Genomic DNA, 23,203 nt, shown 5'->3' with positions numbered 1-23,203 from the left:
GCAGCTTGCAATTGGCTTTGGTGGGAATATTTACACTATTGAAACCAGCAAATACTAAAAATTGAGACTTTTCTCCTTAGAGAAATTGTTTCTAATCATTTACTAGCACACCACCGTGCACAATGTGTACATTGGCTTCATTGAGGTCCTTACTCTCTTCTGGTATGAACTTCTTTACATCAATTACTACAACTTTTATTTCTACATACCAGTGAGATGTCTATAGCTAATCTTGTCCCTCTTTCTACTTTTACACCCATATGTCTGCCTGCCTATTGGGCACATCAACTGGTATAGGCCAGGGCACATTAAAATGTTGAAAACAACTCCCTTTACCTAAATCTTCTCCTCCCTAATCTGTCATATCATAATACACATGGTCTCCCATATCCTTTTTTTTTTAAGATTATTTATTTATTCATGATAGACACAGATAGAGAGAGCAGAGACACAGGCAAAAGGAGAAGCAGGTTCCTTCCAGGGAGCCTGATGCGGGACTTGATTCCAGGACCCTGGGATCATACCCTGAGCTGAAGGCAGAACTTTCGACCGCTGAGCCACCCAGGAGTCCCTGGTCTTCCATATCCAAGTATGTACTCAGTCTCAGATGTTCTAGATTCTAAATAATTTTCACTGACTGTATGTTTTTCATTGCTCTTTGTATTAGTCCAGACTCTCATAGCCTCTCACCTGTGACTTAATTTTGACTGTTCATCGTAACCAGCTAACTGGTCTACCAGCTTCCATACACCTTATTGTATCAAAGTTTTATAGCTGTAGAAACATGATCAGTCCTGATTCTGCTTTATTTTTCATTACTCCCCATTAACAACAAGGTAAAATCTAGCTTCCCTAGTTCAGCACACAAAACCTTCCACTAAAAGTTAGGGAGCTAAACCTCATTTTCGGTATCATTTACTCACTGCAGTCATCATTTACTCCTGCAACACAGTCTCTGAACCACTTGCTGATTCTAAATGCCCTCAGATTATTGCCATTGATACCTGATTTGCATACCTCTCCTCTGCTCTATCTGGGTTCCTACATGACCTTTAGAATCCAACTCACGTGTTGAATTGTGAAATCCTCCTGGGCCTCCTGTCTCCTCCTGAAAGATCAATCACTCCTTTGCCACACATTATCATCGTGCACGGTCAAAGAGTGTATGTGTGTGCATGTGTGTACATGCATGTGTGTGTGTGTGTGTCTTTTCCCACATATGTTGAGTGTTTGTGAGATTCTTGTTCATTTTTATCATTTTAGTACCTCACAGAATCCCTGGCCTATAGCAGGTACTAAATATAAACTACTTGGAGATGCAAATTTAAGTTAAAATAAAATGATTTCCGTTCTTAATGATCAGAAAATTTAGAAAGAATTTTCCATCTATTGAGCTCATGGCATGTATCAGTGATCCAGTTAAGCACTTCACTCTCCATAACAAGCTACTGTGGTAGATACCATACCATATCCTTCAAATAGAGATATTAGTGATCAGGGATGTCAATCAACTTCCTTCAAAGTTAAATAGTTAGTAAATAGTAAATCTGATATTTGAACTCCATTCTAACTTTAAATTCAGTGCTTTTCCCACTATGCCATGATTCAGTTTAACAAGGAAAACCTTTGTGGGAACAAGTAGTGATGATTGAATGTCATAGGGGCACTATCTAATATATGTGTGAAGTGCCATAGGCACAATCTGAAGGGAGCCACCGGGTATGAGAGGGAGAGGACCAGGGATGTTTTTTACTGTGGAAGTGAGCTTGTGCTCTGTGGCAGATATTGCAGAGAGGCTCACTCAAATCTTTCTAAACTCTCCTGGCATGGCTTCCTATACTGTAGAGATCCCTTCACTCCCCTCCCTCCAAAAGTTATATTTCTTAGACTCTCTTGCAGCTAGGATCTAGATGTCTGCAATTGCACTAAACAATTGCATTATGTGTGAGAACGGATTGGCAGAAGGGAGCATCACATAGCAGCAGTGTGTATGACATATGAGATCTAATGACAAGCACCGTGGCAGAGGTATTGGGTTCTCTGGGTTGCAGATCTGGTGGGAAGTTTAGTGCCTAACCCTTGTGTCACAGAGGCCAGCAGCAAGCAGTGGGGTTTCCTCTGGAATCATCCTAGAATATGGTTCAGTGTTTCTCTAGGCTGCTCTGTCCTTGGGTGTATATCACTTAAGCCTGGCCCCTGACTATCCCAGAAAAATCTGTGAATTTCCTAACACCCTGAATAAATCCCTCTCTGCTTAAACTACTAGAGGGGATTCTGTTGTCTGCAACTAAGACCACTTACCAATACAAGAACTGTTGTGGGCAATGATGGGCTTGCTCCCCATCCTCATGGAGAGATTATTGTAGAAGTGTACAGCCTGTCTTAGCTATTTCAATAACAAGACCACACTGTACATTACTTAGCAATTTGAGCTCAGTGTTAGGGTTTAAAACAGATACACAATCGTGTTTTATTTGTATAGTTTCTGTTTGGTTTTGTGTTTAAATTAATTCAAAAGGTATGTTATTATCTCTATAGTTAGAACCAGTTCAGGCTGGAGGAAATCTTGCTTCCTTCTTAATGTGAAATTAACCTGAGGAATTGAGTAGCAGCAATGTGGCTCCTTCTCAGAGAGGGTGATAACAAACCTAACTTGTCTATATTTGAGTGAGCTCCCACTGCATGCCAGGAACTGAGTTAGATAACCACAGTTTAATCTTCCAAGCAAGTCTGTGACATGGGCATGGATGGAAATTGGGGCTCCAAGAGGTGAGGAGATTTGCCCTAGTTCAACTGGCTTATAAATATCCTCACTGGGACGAGAACCCAGGTTTAACTCAGAAACCCATGTTGCCAGTCTGCTTACAGCAGGAAAGAGGAAGAAAAGCAGGATCCTCAGCACTAAAACAAGACACTCATTGGAAAGAAAAGCCCCAGCAACACGGGAGACGGGGAATTGAGGGCAGGTGGCAGGCATAGTTTGTTGCCTATGCAAGAGCACTACCCTTCAACCTTCCTTAACATATCCCTGCTTTTTTCCAGGTGCTAGGGGAGCTGCTTTACCTTGTGGAAGGTTGATGCAGCCCCTGATCTACAGTATGGCCCCCTGTGTGACTGAGAAGAGTGGAGGGCTACTATGTAGCTCATCATGGAGTCAGCTGACCTCACCCCAATAGCCAGGCTCCAGGCTCTCATCACACATGAAAAATAAGCCCTACTTTTGAAGCCATCATCACATTCCTATAATGAGCAAACAGAAGCCCTTCTAGCTCATATGGGGGTTTGCACATCCACAGGTAATCTTATAAGTGTTATGATGAGGTCACAGTAAGACATGAACAGAAGCCCACCCAGAAGGCAAGGTTTGGAAGTAGAATTCCTTCCTCATCTCAAGCTATGAAATCACTAAGAGCCTGGGCAAATCAGAATTATCTCATCAGCACATCCTGCCTGGTCCATACACTATCCAGAATCATTACCAGGCACAGTTCCATCACATCTGGGAGTGGCAACTCTTCTTGCCGACCATAATTCAGATGGTGTTCAAGGGGTTTTTTTGTGCATGGTTTTGTTTGTTTGTTTGTTTGTTTGTTTGTTTGCCAGAGATACTGTGTCCTGAGATTATAAGGATGGAACAAGGTTCCATAAGATTCTTCTGCATCTCCTAAGGTCTTGTTCTCTTAGGAGAGATGATAGACTGGCCTTTAACTCCATGGCAGCAGAAACTGCCCCTTAGGTGGGCAGTTTGTCTAATGGATATCCATCATCTGGCACTAAACCAGACACAGAAGAGATGCTCACTAAGTGTCATTTGAATTGAATGGAATTGAATGACTTTACCCTAGAGGAGCCAGTGGGAGTTAAGCATCACTAGCCCATTTTACAAAGAGAGGCCAGTTTCATTAGGGAGGCATGGACCAATGAGAAAGTGGCATGTACTCTTCAGGATGCTGGCTGGGCACACACAGATGAACAAGGCCCAGTTTTTGCCTTCAGAGAACTTGGAGCCCACTAGGGAAGAACACTGACACAACAGTGTTCCTAAACCAATTAGTTTCTTGAATAATTTAGATATGGCCCTGGGAAACACATTAAGACCCAGCCTCAAGTTTGGTGATTAAGTGGACCCTGCTCAGGGCTTTACAGACTAAGTATTTTTCTTTCTTTCTTTCTTTCTTTCTTTCTTTCTTTCTTTCTTTCTTTCTTTCTTTCTTCTTTCTTTCTTTTTTTCTTTCTTTTATAGAGAGAGAGAAGAGAGCATGCACAAGTGTAGGGGAAGGGCAGAGAGTGAGAGAGAATCTCACACAGGCTCCCCGCTCAGTGCAGAGCCCTACATGGGGCTTGATCTCAAGACTCTGAGATCATGACCTGAGCAGAAATCAAGAGTCAGACACTTAACTGACTGAGGAACTCAGGTGTCCCAGGACATGAGTATTTTGATAAGAAAAACTGAGGTATTCTTAAAAAAAAGGGGGGGGCATCTGGATGGTTCAGTTGGTTAAGTATCCAACTCATGTCTTTAGCTCAGGTCATGATCTCATGGGTCGTGGGTTGGAGCTCTGCCAGGAGCTCCACAGTCAGTAGGAAATCTGCTTGAGAGTCTCTCTCTCTGCCCCTTCCCCCTTTCATGTTCTCACTTCTCTCAACTAAATAAATAAATCTTTAAAAACAAACAACCCACTCCCCCCAAAAGAAAACCCTGAGGTATTCATGAAGACAAATCTGCAGACTGATTTGACTTAAACAGGGTATATTTACTAACTGCAAAAGTTAAGTCAGGAAAACCAAACTGACGAAACCATGGAAAGATCAGGTTAATACAAATTACTGAGGCTACTATTAAAAGAAGAAGCTTCAATGTAAATGTAAGTAAAAACAAATAGGCTCTGAGAAAAAGAGATTGGAGGGTGCTGTAATGGTTGTATGGTGACTAATTTATACCTAAGACTTTAACATATATGAACTCGTTTCATCCCCACATCAATCCCATGAAAGGTTAAATAAATCGCCCAACATTGCATAGCTAATAAGCACTGGGACCAGGATTTGAATCACATTGTCCAACTCCATGGTTTCTACTATAAAATATCTTGTTAGAGGTGCCTGGGTGGCTCAGTTGGTTAAGTGTCTGAATTATCTTTTATTAATATTTTATTTATTTAGTCATGAGACACACAGAGAGAGAGGCAGAAATATAGGGAGAGGGAGAAGCAGGCTCCCTGCTAGGAGCCTGATACAGGACTTGATCCCGGGGTCACACCCGGAGCAGAAGGCAGATGCTTAGCTGCTGTGCCACTTAGCTGCTGGCACCCTGAAGTATGTGACTCTTGATTTTGGCTCAGGTCACAGTCTCAGCATTGTGAGGCCTGTGTAGGGCTCCACACTCAGCAGGGAGTCTGCTTGAAGATTCTTTCTCCCTCTTCCCCTGCACCTCCCCACTTAAACAAATAAATAAAATCTTTTAAAAAACAAAACACCTTGCCAAACTGCCTTCCAAGATGACATGGGATTGAGAAAGACACTGAATTGCTGAGGCCTGGAATCTCCTCCTTAATTCCTACCTGCAACCCAGTGCTTGCATTTCCTTCAAAGTTTAAAACCTGCTTCCTCCATGAAGCCTTCCCCGATATATCCAATTCTCTTTCATCTCTGAATGCCTTTAGTATGCATTTGGTATGATGCATTTGGTATGATGCATTTGGTATGATGTGTCATATATTCTAGAAACTGTTTCTCTATTAATTCCTAAATGGTTCACAGTGTTAATCCTTCTTCCTGAGCCAGCTGGTCACAGTCACAGAAAGAAACCCATCTTAGACTGCTTTTCTAACTCTCACCGTATCAGCATGTGAAGTACAGAGTACAGGTTCAATAAAGATTAATTGACCTTTGATTTGAAAGATGAAAGGGACACACAGGAAGGTGAAGACAATTGACTGGAGCTCATTCTCACAGCTATTACATTTTTTATTACAGAATCAGAACTTACCATACTTGCCAGATAATTGTTCAACCTTCACCCTCACATTTCCTCAATAAACAACCCCCTTCCCTCACTTCAGGTAACTTTCCCAGCTTTAACCTGACAAGTTGTTTTGAATATGGAGAAGGACCCTGATCTATGTGGCTGGGTTTCAGGATTAATGTTCCATTCGGCCCTAGTTGCTGAAGAGGCAGCTTCTTCGATCCTCAAAGTTACTGCAGCTTTGATGGATAGCACTTGCCACAGAGAGACTCTCAGTGAGCCTGGGCTTCGCCCATGGATATTGATAGTTTTATTGAGACTCACAAGAGCTGATTATTAGTTGAAGACCTTTGCCTAAATAGTTGCCATTTTAAGCCAATTGATTTCGATGAACTTGTAGCACAGGTATTGTTTATTTTGTGAATAATTTTCATTGTTGATTTCTTCATTTTGTGGGCATGCCCATTATCTTGTCTCACTAAAGTCAATCACCCAGTCTCTTATGTTCAGACAAAAGAGTAAAGGTTCAGAAAGTGACCTGTGACCGCACAGCTGATTGATGTTCATGCCAGATCTGAACCCTGCTCACCCTATGATAGCACTGTCCTATAGAACATTCTGCAGTAGTAGAAATATTCCATATCTGAACTTTTCAATACAGTGGCCATTAGCCACATGTGGCTATTGAGCATTTGAAATGTGGATGTCATGACTGAGGAATCAAATTTTCAATATTTTTTCATTGAAAGTAATTTAAATTTAAATAGCCATATGTGGCTAATGTCTATTGTTTCAAATAGCACAGTTCTATAAAAACCAAACCAGTTTATAGGCGGTTGCTACTGAAATATAAAAAGACTATCTACCCAGTGCCTGCCTTTCCTGCCAGTACAGAAGAACAGGGCTAGAATATTTCTGAAGGGGAAATCACACACAGTTGTAGTGAAGTCAACGAGAGGCACTGATGTCCATTACTCATCATCACCCCACATATTTGCTATGCAATTGTTATCATTGAAACCTCAGAACATTAGTGGTTTCCTAAACAATACATTTTCTTATTTATTTTGGCTGTTGCCATGTTACTGCTATGCACCAAGCCTTGGCAATAATGGGAGGCTGATGGCTTGTGACAGGTCTAGAACTTCTGTTGACCCACAGGCTCATGTGGAAGGCTCTGCTATAAAGCATAAAAGTGAGGCATGGCTTAAAGCCCAGAATTTTAATCTTTGTCTTCACAAGGTGTTTGTCTTGCACAAAACACCTGGTTTCAAGCCTCACTCACATGGGGGGTCATCTCATATTTTTGAGAGAGTATCATCTGAGAGCAGAGCTACCACTTAGCACACTTTCCCTTGTATACAATACAGTTGGCCCATAAATTCATTCTGGACACTTGGGGCCTGGGTACTGGAAGGTAGCTTGAGAATAGGATTCCCTTTTGGGAGTAGGAAAGCTCACTCCTCCTAGAATTTTCCAGAGGAATTGATGGAATCACCAGAATTTGAATGGTAAGAGGTTAATATATGGCATTGCATTCTGGCTTGTGCTGGTGAGTAATTAGCTGGGACATTTGTTTTCCTGTCTCTTCAAAGATACAAAATAAAGACTTTGCATGTGACAACATAACTCTTAAAAGAGAATGGAAAGAAGGAAGGTCAGCAAGCAACCTTTGTCTGAAGGCCAAAATATTTGCTATAGTTGTCTCCCACAAAATCACTTTAGTGTCATTATCATTAGATTTTAGTACAGTTGGACTTTATGACTACATTCCAAACTGTGATTCAAGTTTGAATTCAAGGGGCCAATGTTTGGAAAGAAAGGAGAAGCAACTCAAAAGAAATGGAAAACTTAAAGTCAATTAAGACAACCTCCCCTTCTGGCCAGAATGGAGGAAAAGGATCCAGACTTACACTTAATAATGAGAAATTTACTTTAAACAACTAGTTATGCAAACCAACTATATGAAGTGATGGTTTTTGAACATTGTAGATAGGCAGCTTGGAACCCAAATAGAGCCTGATTGTCTCTCTCATCTAAATACTAGAGGGGATAGAGCTGTAGAGAGAGAGAATGAGAGAGAGGGAGGGAGAAACTACCAAGTATGGGGAAAGAACTGGAAATGAGTAGGAGAAACAGTCTTAGGATCTCACATAGGACTTGTAGTAGTTTGGTTCCCAGCTATCAGAGTGGAAAGACCTCCTTGAACACATTAGATAGAATCCTCAGGAGGATATTGCTTTAGTAATGGAGCTAAATTAGCTCTAAACCATTTCTAGGATGGGACTTAAGGACTCACCTTTACAAAAATTGTAAGTCAGCTCCAAAAGGATCAAATTCATTCCAAGTAACTTAGCTGCATCTCAAAATAAAGCTTAACATTACTTAAAGAAACACAACAAAATCCAGTATCAAACAGCATAAAACTCACTAGGTCTGGCAGCCAAAATCTATTACTAGACTTTGCAAATAACTAGGAAAACATAATTCATAATTAAAGAAAAAGCCAATCAATAAAAATAAACTCCATATCATATATATGGATATATAGAGATAAGATGATAGAATTAGTGTACAAGGGTATTAAAATTGTCATTAAGAATAGACTATATTTTAGAAGGTAGAAGAAAACATGAATATGATAAGGAAAGAATTGGCAGTCAACTCAATACTTAGATTAAATCAACAAATACCTTGAGGGGCAAGATTGACCAAATTCATCCACAAAGAAAGATATCCCTGGATATCTCTGTATCTATTAAGTACACTGAATTTTAAGGGAGGGAAAAAACCTTCCCACCAAGAAATCTTTAGTGAAGATGCCTCCACTGGCAAATTCTATGAAACTATTAAAGAAAACAGTATCAATTCTACAAAAGCTCTTCCAGAAAACAGGAGAGGAGGAAACACGTTCTCAACTCATTCTATAAGGTCTGCATTATCCCTATAACAAAACCTGACAAATAAATTAAAAGAAAACTACAAAGAAAAGAGAAAACTACAGACTAATTAATATTCCTTATGAACATAGACGAAAACATTTTAACAAAATTGTAGTAAGTCAAATCTAGCAATCTATAATGATAATAATAAATCATGATGAAGTAAGGATGACCCTAGAAATGTAAGGTTGGTTTAGCACCTGAAAAGTCAATGAATTTATTTCACAGTAACAGAAAAATCACACGAGGGGTGCCTGGGTGGTTCAGTCAGTTAGGCAAAAGACTCTTGATTTTGTCTGGGGTCATGGTCTCAGGGATCATCATGGAGTCTTCTTGAGACTCTCCCTCTCTTTCTGCATCTCCCCTTGCTTACCCATTCTTGCTCACTCATGCTTGCTCTCTCTCTCTAAAATAAAATCTTAAAAAAAAAAAAAAGAAAAACCGCATGATAACCTCAAATTTGGCAAAATTCAATAGGCATTCATGCCTTTAAAAACTTTCAAAAAAACTAGGAGTAGAAAGGAACTTTAGACATCTGTGAGGGATACCTGGGTGACTCAGTTGGTTAAGCATCTGTCTTTGGCTCAGGTCATGATCTCAGGGTCCTGGGATCGAGTCCCACATGGGGCTCCCTGCTCAGTGGGAAGTCTGCTTCTCCCTCTGCCCCTCCCCTTCTGCTTTCTCAAATAAATAAATAAAATCTTTAAAAAATACATCTGTGAAAAGCATATAGTTAACATCAGCCTTAATGAGGAAAGATTGGATGTTTTCCTCCTAAGAATGGAAAGCAAGGAAAGAAGGAGTAAAAGAAAGAGTACAGATTGGAAAGGAATAAATAAAGATGTCTTTTTTAACAGATGACATGAAAATATAGAAGAAAATCTTTGTGATTTTGGAATAGACAATTATGCCTTAGAAAGGACAGAAAAAGCAGAAACCATAGAGAAAAAACATTGAAAAGTGGACTTCTTCAAGATCAAAAACTTCTCTGTTCAAAAGACACAGACTTGTAAACTATTTGTAAAACACTTATCTAATAAAGAAATTGTATTGATACTATATAAAAAACTCTTAAAATTCAATATAAGAAGATACCATATAAAGTAATAAAAACTGAACATCACTCATAATCAGGGAAATGCCAATCAAAACTACAATGAGATGTTACTTCCCATCTGTCAGACTAGCTAAAATAAAAAACACAAGAAACAATAGGTGTTGGCAAGAATGTGAAGAAAAAAGGAATAGTTTATACTGTTGATGTGAATAAAAGGCAATACCATCACTGTGGAGGACAGTGTAGAGGTTCCTCAAAAAGTTAAAAATAGAGCTACCTTGCAATCCAGTAATTGCACTACTGGGTATTTACCCCCAAATACAAAAACACTAATTCAAAGGAATACATGCACTCTTATAATTAGAGTGGCATTATTTACAATAGCCAAATTGTGGAAGTAGTCCAAGAGTCCATCGACTGATGAATGAATGAAGTAGAGGTGGTAGATATATACAATGGAATATTATTCAGTCTTAAGAATGGGATCTTGCCATTTGCAATAACATGGGTGGAGCCTGAGAATATAATGCTAAGTGATATAATTCACTCATATGTGTAAATTAGGAAACAAAACAAATGAACATAGGGGGAAGAAAGAGAGACAGACAAACCAAGAAACCAACTCTTAACTATGGAGAACAAACTGATGGTTCCAGAGGGGAGGTTGGAGGGGGGATAGGGGAAATAGGAGATGAGGATGAAGGAGGATATTTGTTGTGATGAGTACTGCATGTTGTATAGAACTGTTTAATCACTATATTGTATACTTGAGACTAATATAACATTGTATAAGGATGCCCGAATGGCTCAGTGGTTGAGCATCTGCCTTTGGTTCAGGGTATGATCCTTGTCACGGGATTGAGTCCTGCATTGAGCTCCCTGTGAGGAGCCACTTCTCCCTCTGTTTATGTCTCTGTGTCTCTCATGAATAAATAAATAAAATCTTAAAAAAATAACACTGTATGTTAACATACTGGGATTAAATTTTTTTAATGTAAATTAAAGCTGTAAGGAAACACCACTATACATTTACCAATATGCCTAAAACTTAAAAGATTGAAAATACTAAGTATTTCAATACTATGGAAAGAAAGTGACTAGAAATCTCATACAAATTATGGCAGTCATTTGGAAAATAATTTGAAAGTTTTTAATAAGGATAAATACCCACTGACCATATGAGCCAATAATTCTGCTCCTAAGTATTTGCCCAAGAGAAATGAAAACATAATCAATACAAAAGCTTATGTGTGCATGTTTACAGTCACTTTATTATTATAGCCCCGAAGGAGAAAGAACCCAAGTGTCCATCAACTGATGAATAGATGTACAAATTGTGGTGTATTCATACAATGGAATACTACTTAGTAATAAAAGGGAGCTATGTATATAAACATGGATGAGTTCAAAAGCATAATGTTAAGTGAAAGAAACCACACACAAAAGATTACACAGAGTTTAACTCCATTTATATGATATATTTTTTTAAGATTTGATTTGATTTATTCATGAGACACACACAGAGAGAGAGAGAGAGAGAGAGAGGCAGAGACACAGGCAGAGGGAGAAGCAGGATCCCTGCGGGGAGCCCGATTTGGGATTCGATCACAGGTCTCCAGGATCACGCCCTGGGCTGAAGGCCTCGCTAAACCACTGAGCCACCCGGGCCGCACTTATATGATATTTTTTAAAAAGCAAAACTATAGGAATAGAAAGAGGATCAGTGGTTTCCAGGAGTCAGAGGATGGCTGGGAGAAGATTCATGGCAAATGAACAGGAAGGAACGTTTTGAGATGATGGAAATGTTTTACATGGTGAGTGTGGTGGTTGTTACACAATTATATACACTTGTCAAAACTTATTGAAGTGTACACTTAAAGTTGCTAGATGTATGCAAATTATACCCCAATAAATTTGCCCCAAGGAAGGAAGGTACAGAATAGGGTATATGGTAATATCATAAGTATTAAATAAAATGGAAAAAAAGGAGAGAATTTCAAATATTGGACATACATATATATGCTGGAATGTGCACAGCATATCTCAAGAAGTATATACATGAAATTTTTAGAATGAATTGCTTCAGAAATGGAAATGGGGTATCTGAGTGGGTATGATGGAGGAGAGATTCCATTTTTTCCATCCTCAAATTTTGAATCATGCAAATAACAAACCTATTTAAGGGGGAGAAAAGTTCCAAAACCTAATATTATTCAGTATGATTTGAGTCAAAATCCTGTTTCTATGTGAGAACATCTTTCTTTGTTACTCATCACTTCCTCCTTCCCTTATTTTAAAAATCACAGGACTGCCTAAGAGTAGGTTCAATATATACTTCAAAGTATGGCAAAAATATAAACTCAAGATGTGACAGATGGAGGATACCCGTGGGTTGGAGACAATTTTACTGTAGGGTAGAACGGAGTTCTAGGCATGGCAGGTTAGAACCAGTGGGGCTTCTTGGGCTCATCTCATACAACCGTCCTTTCTACAGGTGAGAAATCTAAGGCCCAGAGAGTGCATGTGACTTCCCCAATGTTGCACAGCTAGTCAATGTCAGAATCCAGATGGGAATCTAGCTCCTCATTCTTATTACAGAAGTAATACCAGGAGATCAGGTATTTGAACCACACCATGGTTCAAAGTAAACGTTCAGTAAATAAGAATTTCCCCTTTGGTTCTTCCCTCTATATCAGCTGGTTTCTCTTTATCAGAACTCACCATCCACCCACCCCTACCTCAAAGTCAAATATCAATGGAGGCAGCGTCATAAGAGCTTTTGCTTTAACGCTGAGCACATTTCCCAGAAAATACAAATAAGGTTTTTCTTCAGAAAAGAACTTAACTGCTCTTCCCATAACCTGTCCAATTTCAATCAATTTGACAAATATTTAAGAGACCCAACTATGGGCCAGGATCCATGCTAACAGGGAGTGTACCTACACAGGTGAGTAAGATGCGGCCCAGAGCACGTTCTCTGTGGAGCTTTCAGACCAATGAGGAGCAGCCTGGATGACGGCAATATTAGGTGACACCTGCTAAGATGGAGGTAAGCACTAAGGGAGTATCACACAGAACAGCTTGGAGGTTTAGAATTGGCTTCCCAGGGTATTCAAGGCCAGAAAGATGAATGGAAGTTGGTCAGTTGACAGAGGGGAGGAAATGCTATAGACAGAGGAGTCCGTACAGGCAAAGCCAGCTAGGGCAAAACAGCATCCAATTCGCAGGGAGCTCGGCATTCCTGGAGCATAATGAATGAGGCACAATGAGGAGGGAGCTGGGACCAGAGAGACCATTAGGCTGTTGGGTCAGGGCTGGGGTCCTGCTCCAGGGTAGACTTGATGACGTTGGCAAGGGGCAGAGCTTAACACAGAGAAGCTAAGTGTCCAGGATGCAATTTTGTTCCAAGAAATGATCTTTACTCCATTTGGTGAGTGAAAGATACCTGAGAGTTCACTTTACTCTGACCAGCATTTACGGAATCCCTATGACAAGTCCAGCAGCCCACAGGACACTGCGCTGCAGAGATAAAGGAAAACGTGGCCCCTTTCTCAAAGACCTAACAATCTGGCCAGCTACTCTTTAGAAAATGGGAACCCAGAAAAGGATCCAGCATCCACTACTCCAGCATTGTGCCCCTCCCCCCAATATTCTGATTGGCAGCCCCTTCCTGGCCAGTTGGTGTTCTGTCCCCCAGTGTTGACACTACTCACTTTCTCCTGGTTAATGTGTTTGGTTTGGCTTCTATGTCTATTGACAGACTGTGTTTGGTCAATTATATGGATGCAGAAGCATAAAGGCAGACCCAGGAGCAAGGACACATTGCATTAGCTATGGTGACATTGTTACCACAGGGGGGTCCTTGTACTGTTTAACACTGACAGCTGCGGGAATCCTCAAGTCCCTTGATTCTAATGTTCCTTCAGAGCTCAACAAATCAAATTAAGCACTCAGAATATTGGCTTTCTGCCCAGCTTCAGAATGATGTTAAGAACGTGCCAGGCATTCTCATCCATGTCTGGGATCTAATGAGATGAAGGTGCAAACAGTCCACTGACTTCTCACAGAACCCCTTGCATTTGGTGCAAATATGGATCCCAGGAGTGGCTGTCCGTGTTCCCATGCTTCAACTCAACTAATTCCTACCTGCAGGGGCTGTAGTGAGTTACAGTGCCTCCCTACCCAAAGATAGGTCCAACCAGAACCTATAAATGTGACCTTGTTTGGAAAAAGGGTCATTGTGGCTGTAATTAAATTAAGGATCCTGAGATGAGATCATCCTGGATTAGGAAGGGTCTTAAATCCATTGACAAGTCTTTATAAGAGAAGAGAGGCGAGAGATGCCTGGGTAGTGTAGTCAGTTAAGCATCTGCCTTTGGCTCAGGTCATGGTCTCAGGGTCCTGAGATCAAGCCCTGTGTCATTGTCAACTCCCTGCTCAGTGTTAGCTCCCTACTCAGTGAGGAACCTGCTTCTCCCTCTCCCTCTGCCACTTCCCCTGCTCATGCTCTCTCTTGAGCATTCTCTCTCTCTCTCTCAAATAAATAAATAAAATCTTTAGAGGAGAAAGCAGAGACAGACACCAGATAGAAGTCCATGTGATGATGGAGCAGAGCCTGGAGAGATGCAGGCCCAAGCCATGGGATGCCAAGAGCCACCAGAGGCTGGAACAAGCAAGGAAGGACCCTCCCCTAGAGCTGTCAGAAGGAATAGGACTCTGCCAATACCTTGACTGCAGACTTCTGACCTCTAGTGTTGTGAAAGAATAAATTCCTATTGTTTTAAGCCCCCTGGTTTATGGTCACAGAGTCTCTATGAAACTAATACAGGTGCTTGGAGCACCACTGGACCAGTCTTCCTCCTGCTGCATTGCCCTGAACATCCTGGGGGTAACTCATTTCCTTCTTTCCTTCCTTCCTTCCTTCCTTCCTTCCTTCCTTCCTTCCTTCCTTCCTTCCTTCCTTCCTCCTTTCCTTCCTTCCTCCTTTCCTTCCTTCAACCTTCATTTAAGTAGCCATGGATTGGGTATATGAGTATATATAAAAGGCAGATCTTCCTTCAGGGATTCACAGCTAAAGAGACAGATGCAGACACAAAGAGGTTATCCTAACATTCAGTGTTACAGGCTGAATTATGTTCTCCCAAAATATATATGATTAATACTAATCCCTAGTATCTCAGAATGTGACTGCATTTGGAAACAGGGTCTTTAACAAGGTAATGAAGTTAAAATGAGATCATTAGGAAAGGTCTGGTCCCATATGATTGGTTATCCTTATAAAAAGAGGAAATCAGGACACAGACACACACACAGAAAGGACCATGTGAAGACACTGGAGGAAAATGACCATCTACAAGCCAGGGAGAGAGGCCTTGGAAGAAGCCAACTCTTTCGACACCTTGATTAAAAAAATGAATTTCTTTTGTTTAGGCCATGCAGTAGAGGTACTTTGTTATAAGAACCCTGGAAAACTGATACGTTGAGGTAAGAGCAATGAACAGCACCAGAGGAGACTCAGTCCAGCCCTACCTGGAGGGGCCAGGAGATGCACCTGCAAAATATGACTTCTGGGACAGTGGGTTACATCCAGAAAGGATAGCATTAAAAGGGACAGCTTGAGCAAAAGCCCAGGATTTACACAGTATGAAGGGTGCAGTAAAATACAAGTCAACATTTTTTGAGGCAAAGAGTGAGTGGGGAGTAGCACCTGATGAGGTAGGTCTTGGCTGCAAGCCTGATGGAACACAAACACCTTCATACATATTGTCTTCCTTCTGGCCTTTTTCCTGGAGACAGTGGGGAGCCACTGCAGAGCTAGAAAAAGGCATGGGCAGATGTGCTCTTTATGTGGACCATTCTAGTCACTATGTGGGGGCTTCTTGAGAGGGAAATGAGCCTAGAGACAGAGTGACCAGTTGAATAACTGTGGCCAGGATGACGGTGGCCAGTGGTAGCCAAGCTGGAGAGACGAGAACATTCAGGAGGTGAAATTGACTAGACCGTTGGGAAGTGAAGATGTGGAAACCTATGTTACTCAAAAGTTTTAGTTTGTATAAGTGGTGATACTGCCCACCAAGGTAGTTGTGGCTATGTTGATGTGAAGCTTGCAGGGGAAAAATGTCCAAAAATGTCCCCTAGAAAACAGGTAGATCCTAGTATGGATGTTATGTTAGAATATACCACGTTGCCTTCATTTTCAGAGGTGACATAGTCCCCATATGATGAATCAGGGACTGCTCCTTCATTACTCTTTCAGGAGGGTTTCTTCACATAGTTTCTCAAGATACTAAAAGGCTTAGAGCAAGGAGCTGGTTGGAAAGAAAAGGCGTTAATTGGGTCACTCATCACACATTCTACTTCTTCCCACATGGACGTACAAGACATGAATACCTAGGTAGGGCAAGTGGAATGCATCACAATGATAAATAATGTTGAGGGTTCATGAACCCTGTTGAGATTACCTTCCACAAAAAAATTTGCATAGACTTTTAGAATGTTCCAGAACCTCCTGAAGCACATCTGTGAATATCCAGCATCCGAGGCTAGGAATGCCGATATAAAGGGAAGTGCCCTGGATTTAGAGGCCAAAGTCCCAGGCTGCTACTAATTTGCAGGCAGCCATGGGCAAGTTTGTGGGACCCTCTGGGTTTTAATTTTCTTGTCATAGCACCAGAATTCTGTGACCTCTTTGACTGATGGCATTGGTTCACAAAGCAAACTAATTCATATGGGCACCCAGAAAATTATTTTGAATAAAATTGGGATTTGGCTGTGTTCCCAGCACCCTAATTAAGAGGAAATTATGACAAGAATAGAAATCTTTGTTCAAACCTGCTCATTGCTCCATTTTTTATATATGCTTCATTTGCCCCACGAAAGATTGGGCATATGCAACAGGCTCAGACTTGTCTCTTCTCACGGTGTTACCAACTTGACATGCCTTATTATTGACACCAGGGATCATAGAATAGGAAGACCTTTACAGGGCTCCAGCCATTTCTAGACATCTAAGTGCTAGCTACAACTTTTTTTTTTTTTTTTTTTTTTTTTTGCTAGCTACAACTTTTAAGTAGTTCAGCCACGCTGCGACAGATCACACAAACACATTTTTTTTATTGGAAACTATGCTAAAAAAATATCAATAAAAAATTTGTGCTGAATCCATATACTCTCCAGACCAAATATAACCAAACTAGATATACACATAGATAATATACAAATCAGCATCACACTGACTAGCTTTTTCCAGAAATTTATGTGTGCGTAGCCAAGTATCTAAATATTTGGACATATCCAGATGCTTAGTTGAATGAATAAATTAACAAAAAAATATATAGGTAATCATTATACGCAATGGATTTACATCTAAATGCTTGAACTCGTTTTAGAAATGAAGCTTGCAAAAACAAAACACGAAAACAAACAAAAAGAAATGAAGCTTGCTACACATCTGTTTGGTCCTGATCCACACAATAAGTGACAATGCTATTTAATTTGCTTAACCGTCACTGTAAACATTGTTTTACTCTTGATCTCACTCTCAGTTGCCTTCAAGATAAACTGCAAGCCCCCCAGTTTGCCATGCAAACTACTTTCCTGGCCTTCAATCTCATCATCTGCTTGAACCTATGCATACCTCTCTCCGCTCCAGCCAAACAGATGGAGTCATACACATGTTGATATTTGCTGTGCCTTTGCTTATGCTGAACCCACTACCCACAATGTCCTTATTGGCTCCTCAACTGAGCCACATACCAATATCCCAATCCAGCCAAATTTCCGTCTTTTCCTCAATGGGATTTTATAGTTTCTCACCTGCAATGATGAATTTTTATTTGCCCCCCAAAAAACTTTAGCTTTTGAAAACCCAGGAAGTTTATGGAAGGTGGACTGCAACTCTCACTAGAGACCTTTTTCCCCCACTGGATCTCAGTAAATGACCAAGAAGCAACTATTTCTTTCCTTTTATTATCTTTAAGAATTTTGTTTCTCTGTCCTCCCACGTTAAGACGTGGTGTGTTTATCTCTTATCCAGTCCCTGGCATGTAGTTAGTATGTTGTAAATGTTGAATGGATGGATAGATGGCTGGATGGTAGGAAGGATGGAAGGAAGGAAGAAAGGAAGGATGGAGGGAGGGAGAGAGGTGAGAGGGAGGAAAGATAGTGTATGAGTGATTATACGAGCACATTTTCTTGCTCATATGGTCCTGGAGAAGAGGTCCATAGGTGAAATGGGAATAACATCTCCATTCACTCAGTGACTCTGGTCAAAACCCCTAGAGTCAGCCTTGGATTTTCTCTTTTTTTATGTCACATCAGCAGAACCTCTGGGGTCACTCTTCAAAGCCATTGTAGTCCTACTTTGTGCTACCTCCATTGTGGTCACCATTGGCCAATCCACTATCATCTCTTGCCTAGTTTTTCACCTGCCTCCAAACTGTCCTTTCTGCTTCTATTTTTTCTTTGTTACAGTCTACCATCAAAAGGGCAGCCACAGGGTGCCTGGGTGGCTCAGTTGGTTCAGTGACTGACTCTTGATTTCATCTCAGGTCATGGTCTTAAGGTCATGGGATCAAGCCCTGATTCGGGCTATGCACTCAGTGGGAAGTCTTCTTGAGATTCTCTTTCTTCCTCTTCTTCTGTTCCTTCCCCAATGCTGTATCTCTGTCTCTCTCTCTCTCTCTCTCTCTCTCTCAAATAAATAAATCTTAAAAAAAAGAAAGCAGCCAGCTCCAATGACTCCCCATATCACTCTGAGTGAAAGATCCTCTTCCACATGCTCTGTGCCCATCTCCATCTCTCTGGCCTTACCTGCTGCTCAACCTTACCTCTCTCACTCCTCCACTCCGGCCACCCTGCCTCCTTGGCTCCCCTCCTCACTGTCACTTTGTCCCACTGTGGGGAGCTGAATAATGACTCCCAAGTATGTCCGTGTCCTAATTTCCAGAACCCATGAGTGTTGCTTTCTGTGGCAATAGGGACTTTGCAGATGTGATTAAGTTAAGGATCTTAAAATAGAGATTATTGTGTATTATCCAGATGGACCCAAACTAATCACAAGCCTTTTTATAAGATGCAAGAGGAATCAGATCAGAAGAAGGCAGGATGAGGAGAAAAGCAGGAAGAGCCACTGTGATATGATGTGAGCCATGAGCCAAGAATGAGGACAGCCTCTAGAAACTAGAAGAGGGAAAGAAATACATTGTTCCCTGAGCCCTCAGAAAGAACACAGCCTTGCTGACAACTTATTGTTAGCTCCATAAGACTTATTTCAGATTTCTGATCCCCAGAACTAGAAGAGAATAAATTTGTGTTGTTTCAAGCCACAAAGTGTGACAGCAATAGGGCATGCTCACACCCATTATTCCATTTTATATTTCTTAAAGGCACTATCACCACCAGGCATATTTTGTAGTTACGTATTTATCCATCAGTTGTTTTTCCACTACAATGCAAAGTGCACGGGAGCCAGGACTTTGTTTTCTTCATTGCTGTAAACCAAGGCCTGGCACAATATCTGTTTAATTAAATAAATAAATGATATTTTTAAATTAAGTAATCACCCAACACCCTGAAATGGCTGCACCTCAGTAAAATGTTAGGCAAACCTGCATGATATTTTCACTGGTTTGCCTAGAACAGCTGAAAATGCATGCAAGTGAGTATGGACTTAGATGCAGCCAAAGTGGTCTACACTGAAACAGCTCAGGGAAAGAATAAACCCCAGGACTCCATGGCAACAAGCTCTGCTAAAAAGATGGCAAGCCATAAAGCCCACTCGAGCTCCATCCAAGGTGGGGCATCCAGCATTTTGCCATCCCCCCACCCCAAAGCTGGAAGGAGGAAGGAGCCTGAACAGGTTACACTCAGACTCTCCACTCCCAAGTAAGCAGAGAAGCCCCTGTACTCCCTGCCTTCGTGTATAATTTCCATTCAACACTGAATAAAGAACGGCAGTGGGGATGGGTGGAGGATTGGGAAGCAGGGATTTTGACTGTCATTCTTCTTACTGAGTGCTGCTGAGTATCTTTTAAAAAGAGTTCACACATAGGAGCTGAGGTCTATTAGTTAACAATTATGAAAAAAAGAATGTAAACCTAAAGAGTTAATTAGTTCCAATATTTGCTTTCGGGAACTACAGATCTTAAATAACATAGGACCGCACATTACTACCAAGCAGTTTTTCCTGTTGCTAATACCAGCTGGAGACGCCAATATGTCTGTTCCCCCCACCCCCAAACACACTTCTGTTTTGTTCAACACCAGTGGCAAGCTAATTTCTGGTGAAATCAATGCTTTGTCAAATTTACAAATGTCTTGATGTGTCCATAGTGATGACGATGATCATAATGACGACCCACCTTGTCTGTTGCATAAAGTTGCATGGACGATTCTGTCCTGAAAAAAATACACCTACCAGTCCTCACCGGGTGTGGGATTTTGTGGGTTATTTTGTTTGTTTGTTTGTTTTTTAACTAATATAACAGTGATGTGGATTTGGAAGTGGAGGGCTGCTTGAATGCACCTGCTTGAATGTCAGTGAGCTCCTCAGTAGAACCTCTCCTGATTCCTTCCTGCACACTTGAGCACTCCCTCCCAGAATACCCACAGCTCTGAGCTCCAGCCTCGAGTTCACCAAAATTAACCATGTGCAAGTCTGTCTCCTGCACCACATCACTGATTTCTTGACATAAAATCCCGCCCTGTCTTCCATACCCATTTTCCCCACCAAATGCTCAACATAATATCAGGCAAGTTTTGTCGGGTATCTAAGTATGAGTCAAACACTCTGCTAGGTGCTTTTTAAAGACTTCATGATAGAAGAAAGGAGACACAATTTACACACAAAACATCTAGGGAAAATTACAAAGTAAAAAAATCAATATATTAAATTAGCAAATAAAGTATATTTTATTGGAGTTATTGGAAACCACAAAGGAGAGAAATAAGCATGAACTGAGTGTTTTGTAGGTTTATTTTTATCAAGGAATAGCAGTATTTACTAATATGCCATCTTCATACTAAGAAATGTGTAAGTATGAATATTGTCAGGGAGTGGATGTTGGGGAAAAGGGTTCTGCATTCTTGGTTCATAAAGATGATTTGTCTAGCCCTGAAATGCTTTTTTATGTTTTGATAATATTGTAATAAATAGTCTTTATCACGATGTCAGTATAAAACCAAGATTACCAAAGTTCTGAGTTTCTATACCATAAGCATTAAACTTTAACACTGGCTTTTAGTATCTTACTACTACTACAACCAAGATCATATTACTTCATCAGATATTTTAGTTATATTGGTGCCAAAAGGGCAGACTCAGTGACAGAGGTAACATTTATTAACCATGTATCTGAAGTATCTGTGACCTTGGAAATGCTAAGAAGGAAACCCCAGTGCCTGGCCAACTACTGATTTGACTTCCTCTCACAAGACTTGGTTTCATTTTTGAAAATCAAATTGACAAAAAAAGTTTAACCAGACAGGAAAATGTACTTAACGTCTGTCACACTGTCACAAAGGTAAGGATTTGAACTGCATTTTCTGCTCACTTGTAAGTAAACTCTTAAAAACATGCTTTGCCTGTGGTATATAAAGTTCAGTGATTTGACACACAATTTAAATGTGCTTTCCAATTCTTATACCTTTGAGCAGTCCTGAGTGAACTCTGGCATTGACTATTTAACCAGCCTCACTCTTAAATATGTCTTAAGATCCAAGGACTATGACATCATTCATCTTTCCCTGGATGCTCGGAGCAAAAGAAGACCCCAATTATGCCATCTACACATGCAAGTGTGCCTATCTAGAGTTAGCCCTTACCTTCACAAACAGGCTTATCTCAGGGTCCATGGAAGTTGATTGATTTTCTTCCAAACCCTCATTAGCAGAATTCCTGGCGACGAAGGCTCTGCCCTGCTGGATGGTGAAGTTTTCAGGGGAAGGTAGATCTTCCCCCATCATGCCTCCATCCTCTTGGGACTCCTCTGGGCCAGTCTCCTGGTCCTGGGTTGCTGAATGTAATTCTTCCATTGAGATGTCGTGGTCTTCCTGCAGCTCACCTGGTTGAAGATCCTGGGACTCAGGACATACCTCATCAGGCAGGAGGTAGTCTGCTGCTTCTGGTTGGGAAGAAGGCAAGCTGTCCTCCTTGCCCCCAGCAACGTAAACTGACACAGAGTCATACTCATGGGTTTCCAGCTTGGTGGCATATACGTGGTTTTCTGTCAGGCATTCATTGATGTTATCATAAGAAGGAACCTCATTTTCTTCTGGATCCTCTGGAAGCTCATAGATGCCTATTCTTTGGACTGTGTCATAGATGTTGTTACTATCTTCATCATTCATGTTCCTGAATCTGATAGATCTTTTGCAGGCAGACCTGAATGAACCAGAAATGAATAAAGGGATAGAGGATACTCCAGCCCCTTGCAGAGGAATCAACAGGCTTTTGAAACACAGCAACTAGCAACAGCTACCAATGATACGTCTCTAACAATCATTTACCAGAGACTTTCATCGGCAAACCACAAGTCCATTGGATACAAGATAAAGCTTACACACTCAGTTAACTCCTTCACTCCTAAGGATAGTTTCAAGCAGACTCTGGGGTTTTCCTCACTTCCAGTCACTCTGAGATTCTTTGGTCTGGCAAGAGGGAATCATCTTCCTGGTACACATTGAAATTCTGAATATTTAGCCATTTGTCACTAAATAGGGCTCCCTCTTCCAATTGCCTCTAAATGTTGACAACATTCAAGAAGTCCCTGCAGTTGGGCGGAAAACAGTTCTACACAATGGTAGCTCATCTATTACTAGGCTGAATTTATTACATAAAATAATTCTGAGAGTACTGATACATGAGTTGTATATGCTCCAGTTAGGTAATAAATTCCCTTTGCATTTCTTATCTGGAAACACCACCTGGTGATTAAACGGCAGAAGGAAAGAGAGATAAAAGTACTGGTCTATAGTCACATCAGTACAAAGAGCCCAAAATAAAGAACTCAAAGGTTTATGGCTTTGGGTTTTATTTTCCCTCTTAAATCCATGTGATCATCACAGTCAACAAACCTTCACCAAGATTGTGTTTTGTACAGGATACCAAATAGAGCACAAATCATACATGTTAGAAGATACATTCTCTGCGGTCAAGAGACTTCTATACATGAAAGGCAAGGAAGAAAAACTAAACCCTTATGGGCACAGAATAAACTATTCAAGATGTCCTTAGTGCAA

At 40.8% G+C, this 23,203-nt stretch overlaps 1 protein-coding gene across 1 annotated transcript in view; it reads right to left on the bottom strand.

The window, feature by feature from the left end:
- CLIC5 (chloride intracellular channel 5) overlaps positions 1 to 22,422 on the bottom strand; it is a 156,319-nt gene extending 133,897 nt beyond the window's left edge. Inside the window, exon 1 of the mRNA XM_041747048.1 lies at positions 21,788 to 22,422. Coding sequence (XP_041602982.1) covers positions 21,788 to 22,312 — 525 coding nt within the window. The 5' untranslated portion in view covers positions 22,313 to 22,422. The remainder of the gene's footprint in view (positions 1 to 21,787) is intronic.
- Between the last annotated feature and the right edge of the window lie 781 nt (positions 22,423 to 23,203).

The sequence above is a fragment of the Vulpes lagopus genome, chromosome 1 (genome assembly GCF_018345385.1).
Source record: "Vulpes lagopus strain Blue_001 chromosome 1, ASM1834538v1, whole genome shotgun sequence".
Taxonomy (NCBI): domain Eukaryota; kingdom Metazoa; phylum Chordata; class Mammalia; order Carnivora; family Canidae; genus Vulpes; species Vulpes lagopus.
This window is presented reverse-complemented; position numbering and strand designations above follow the sequence as displayed.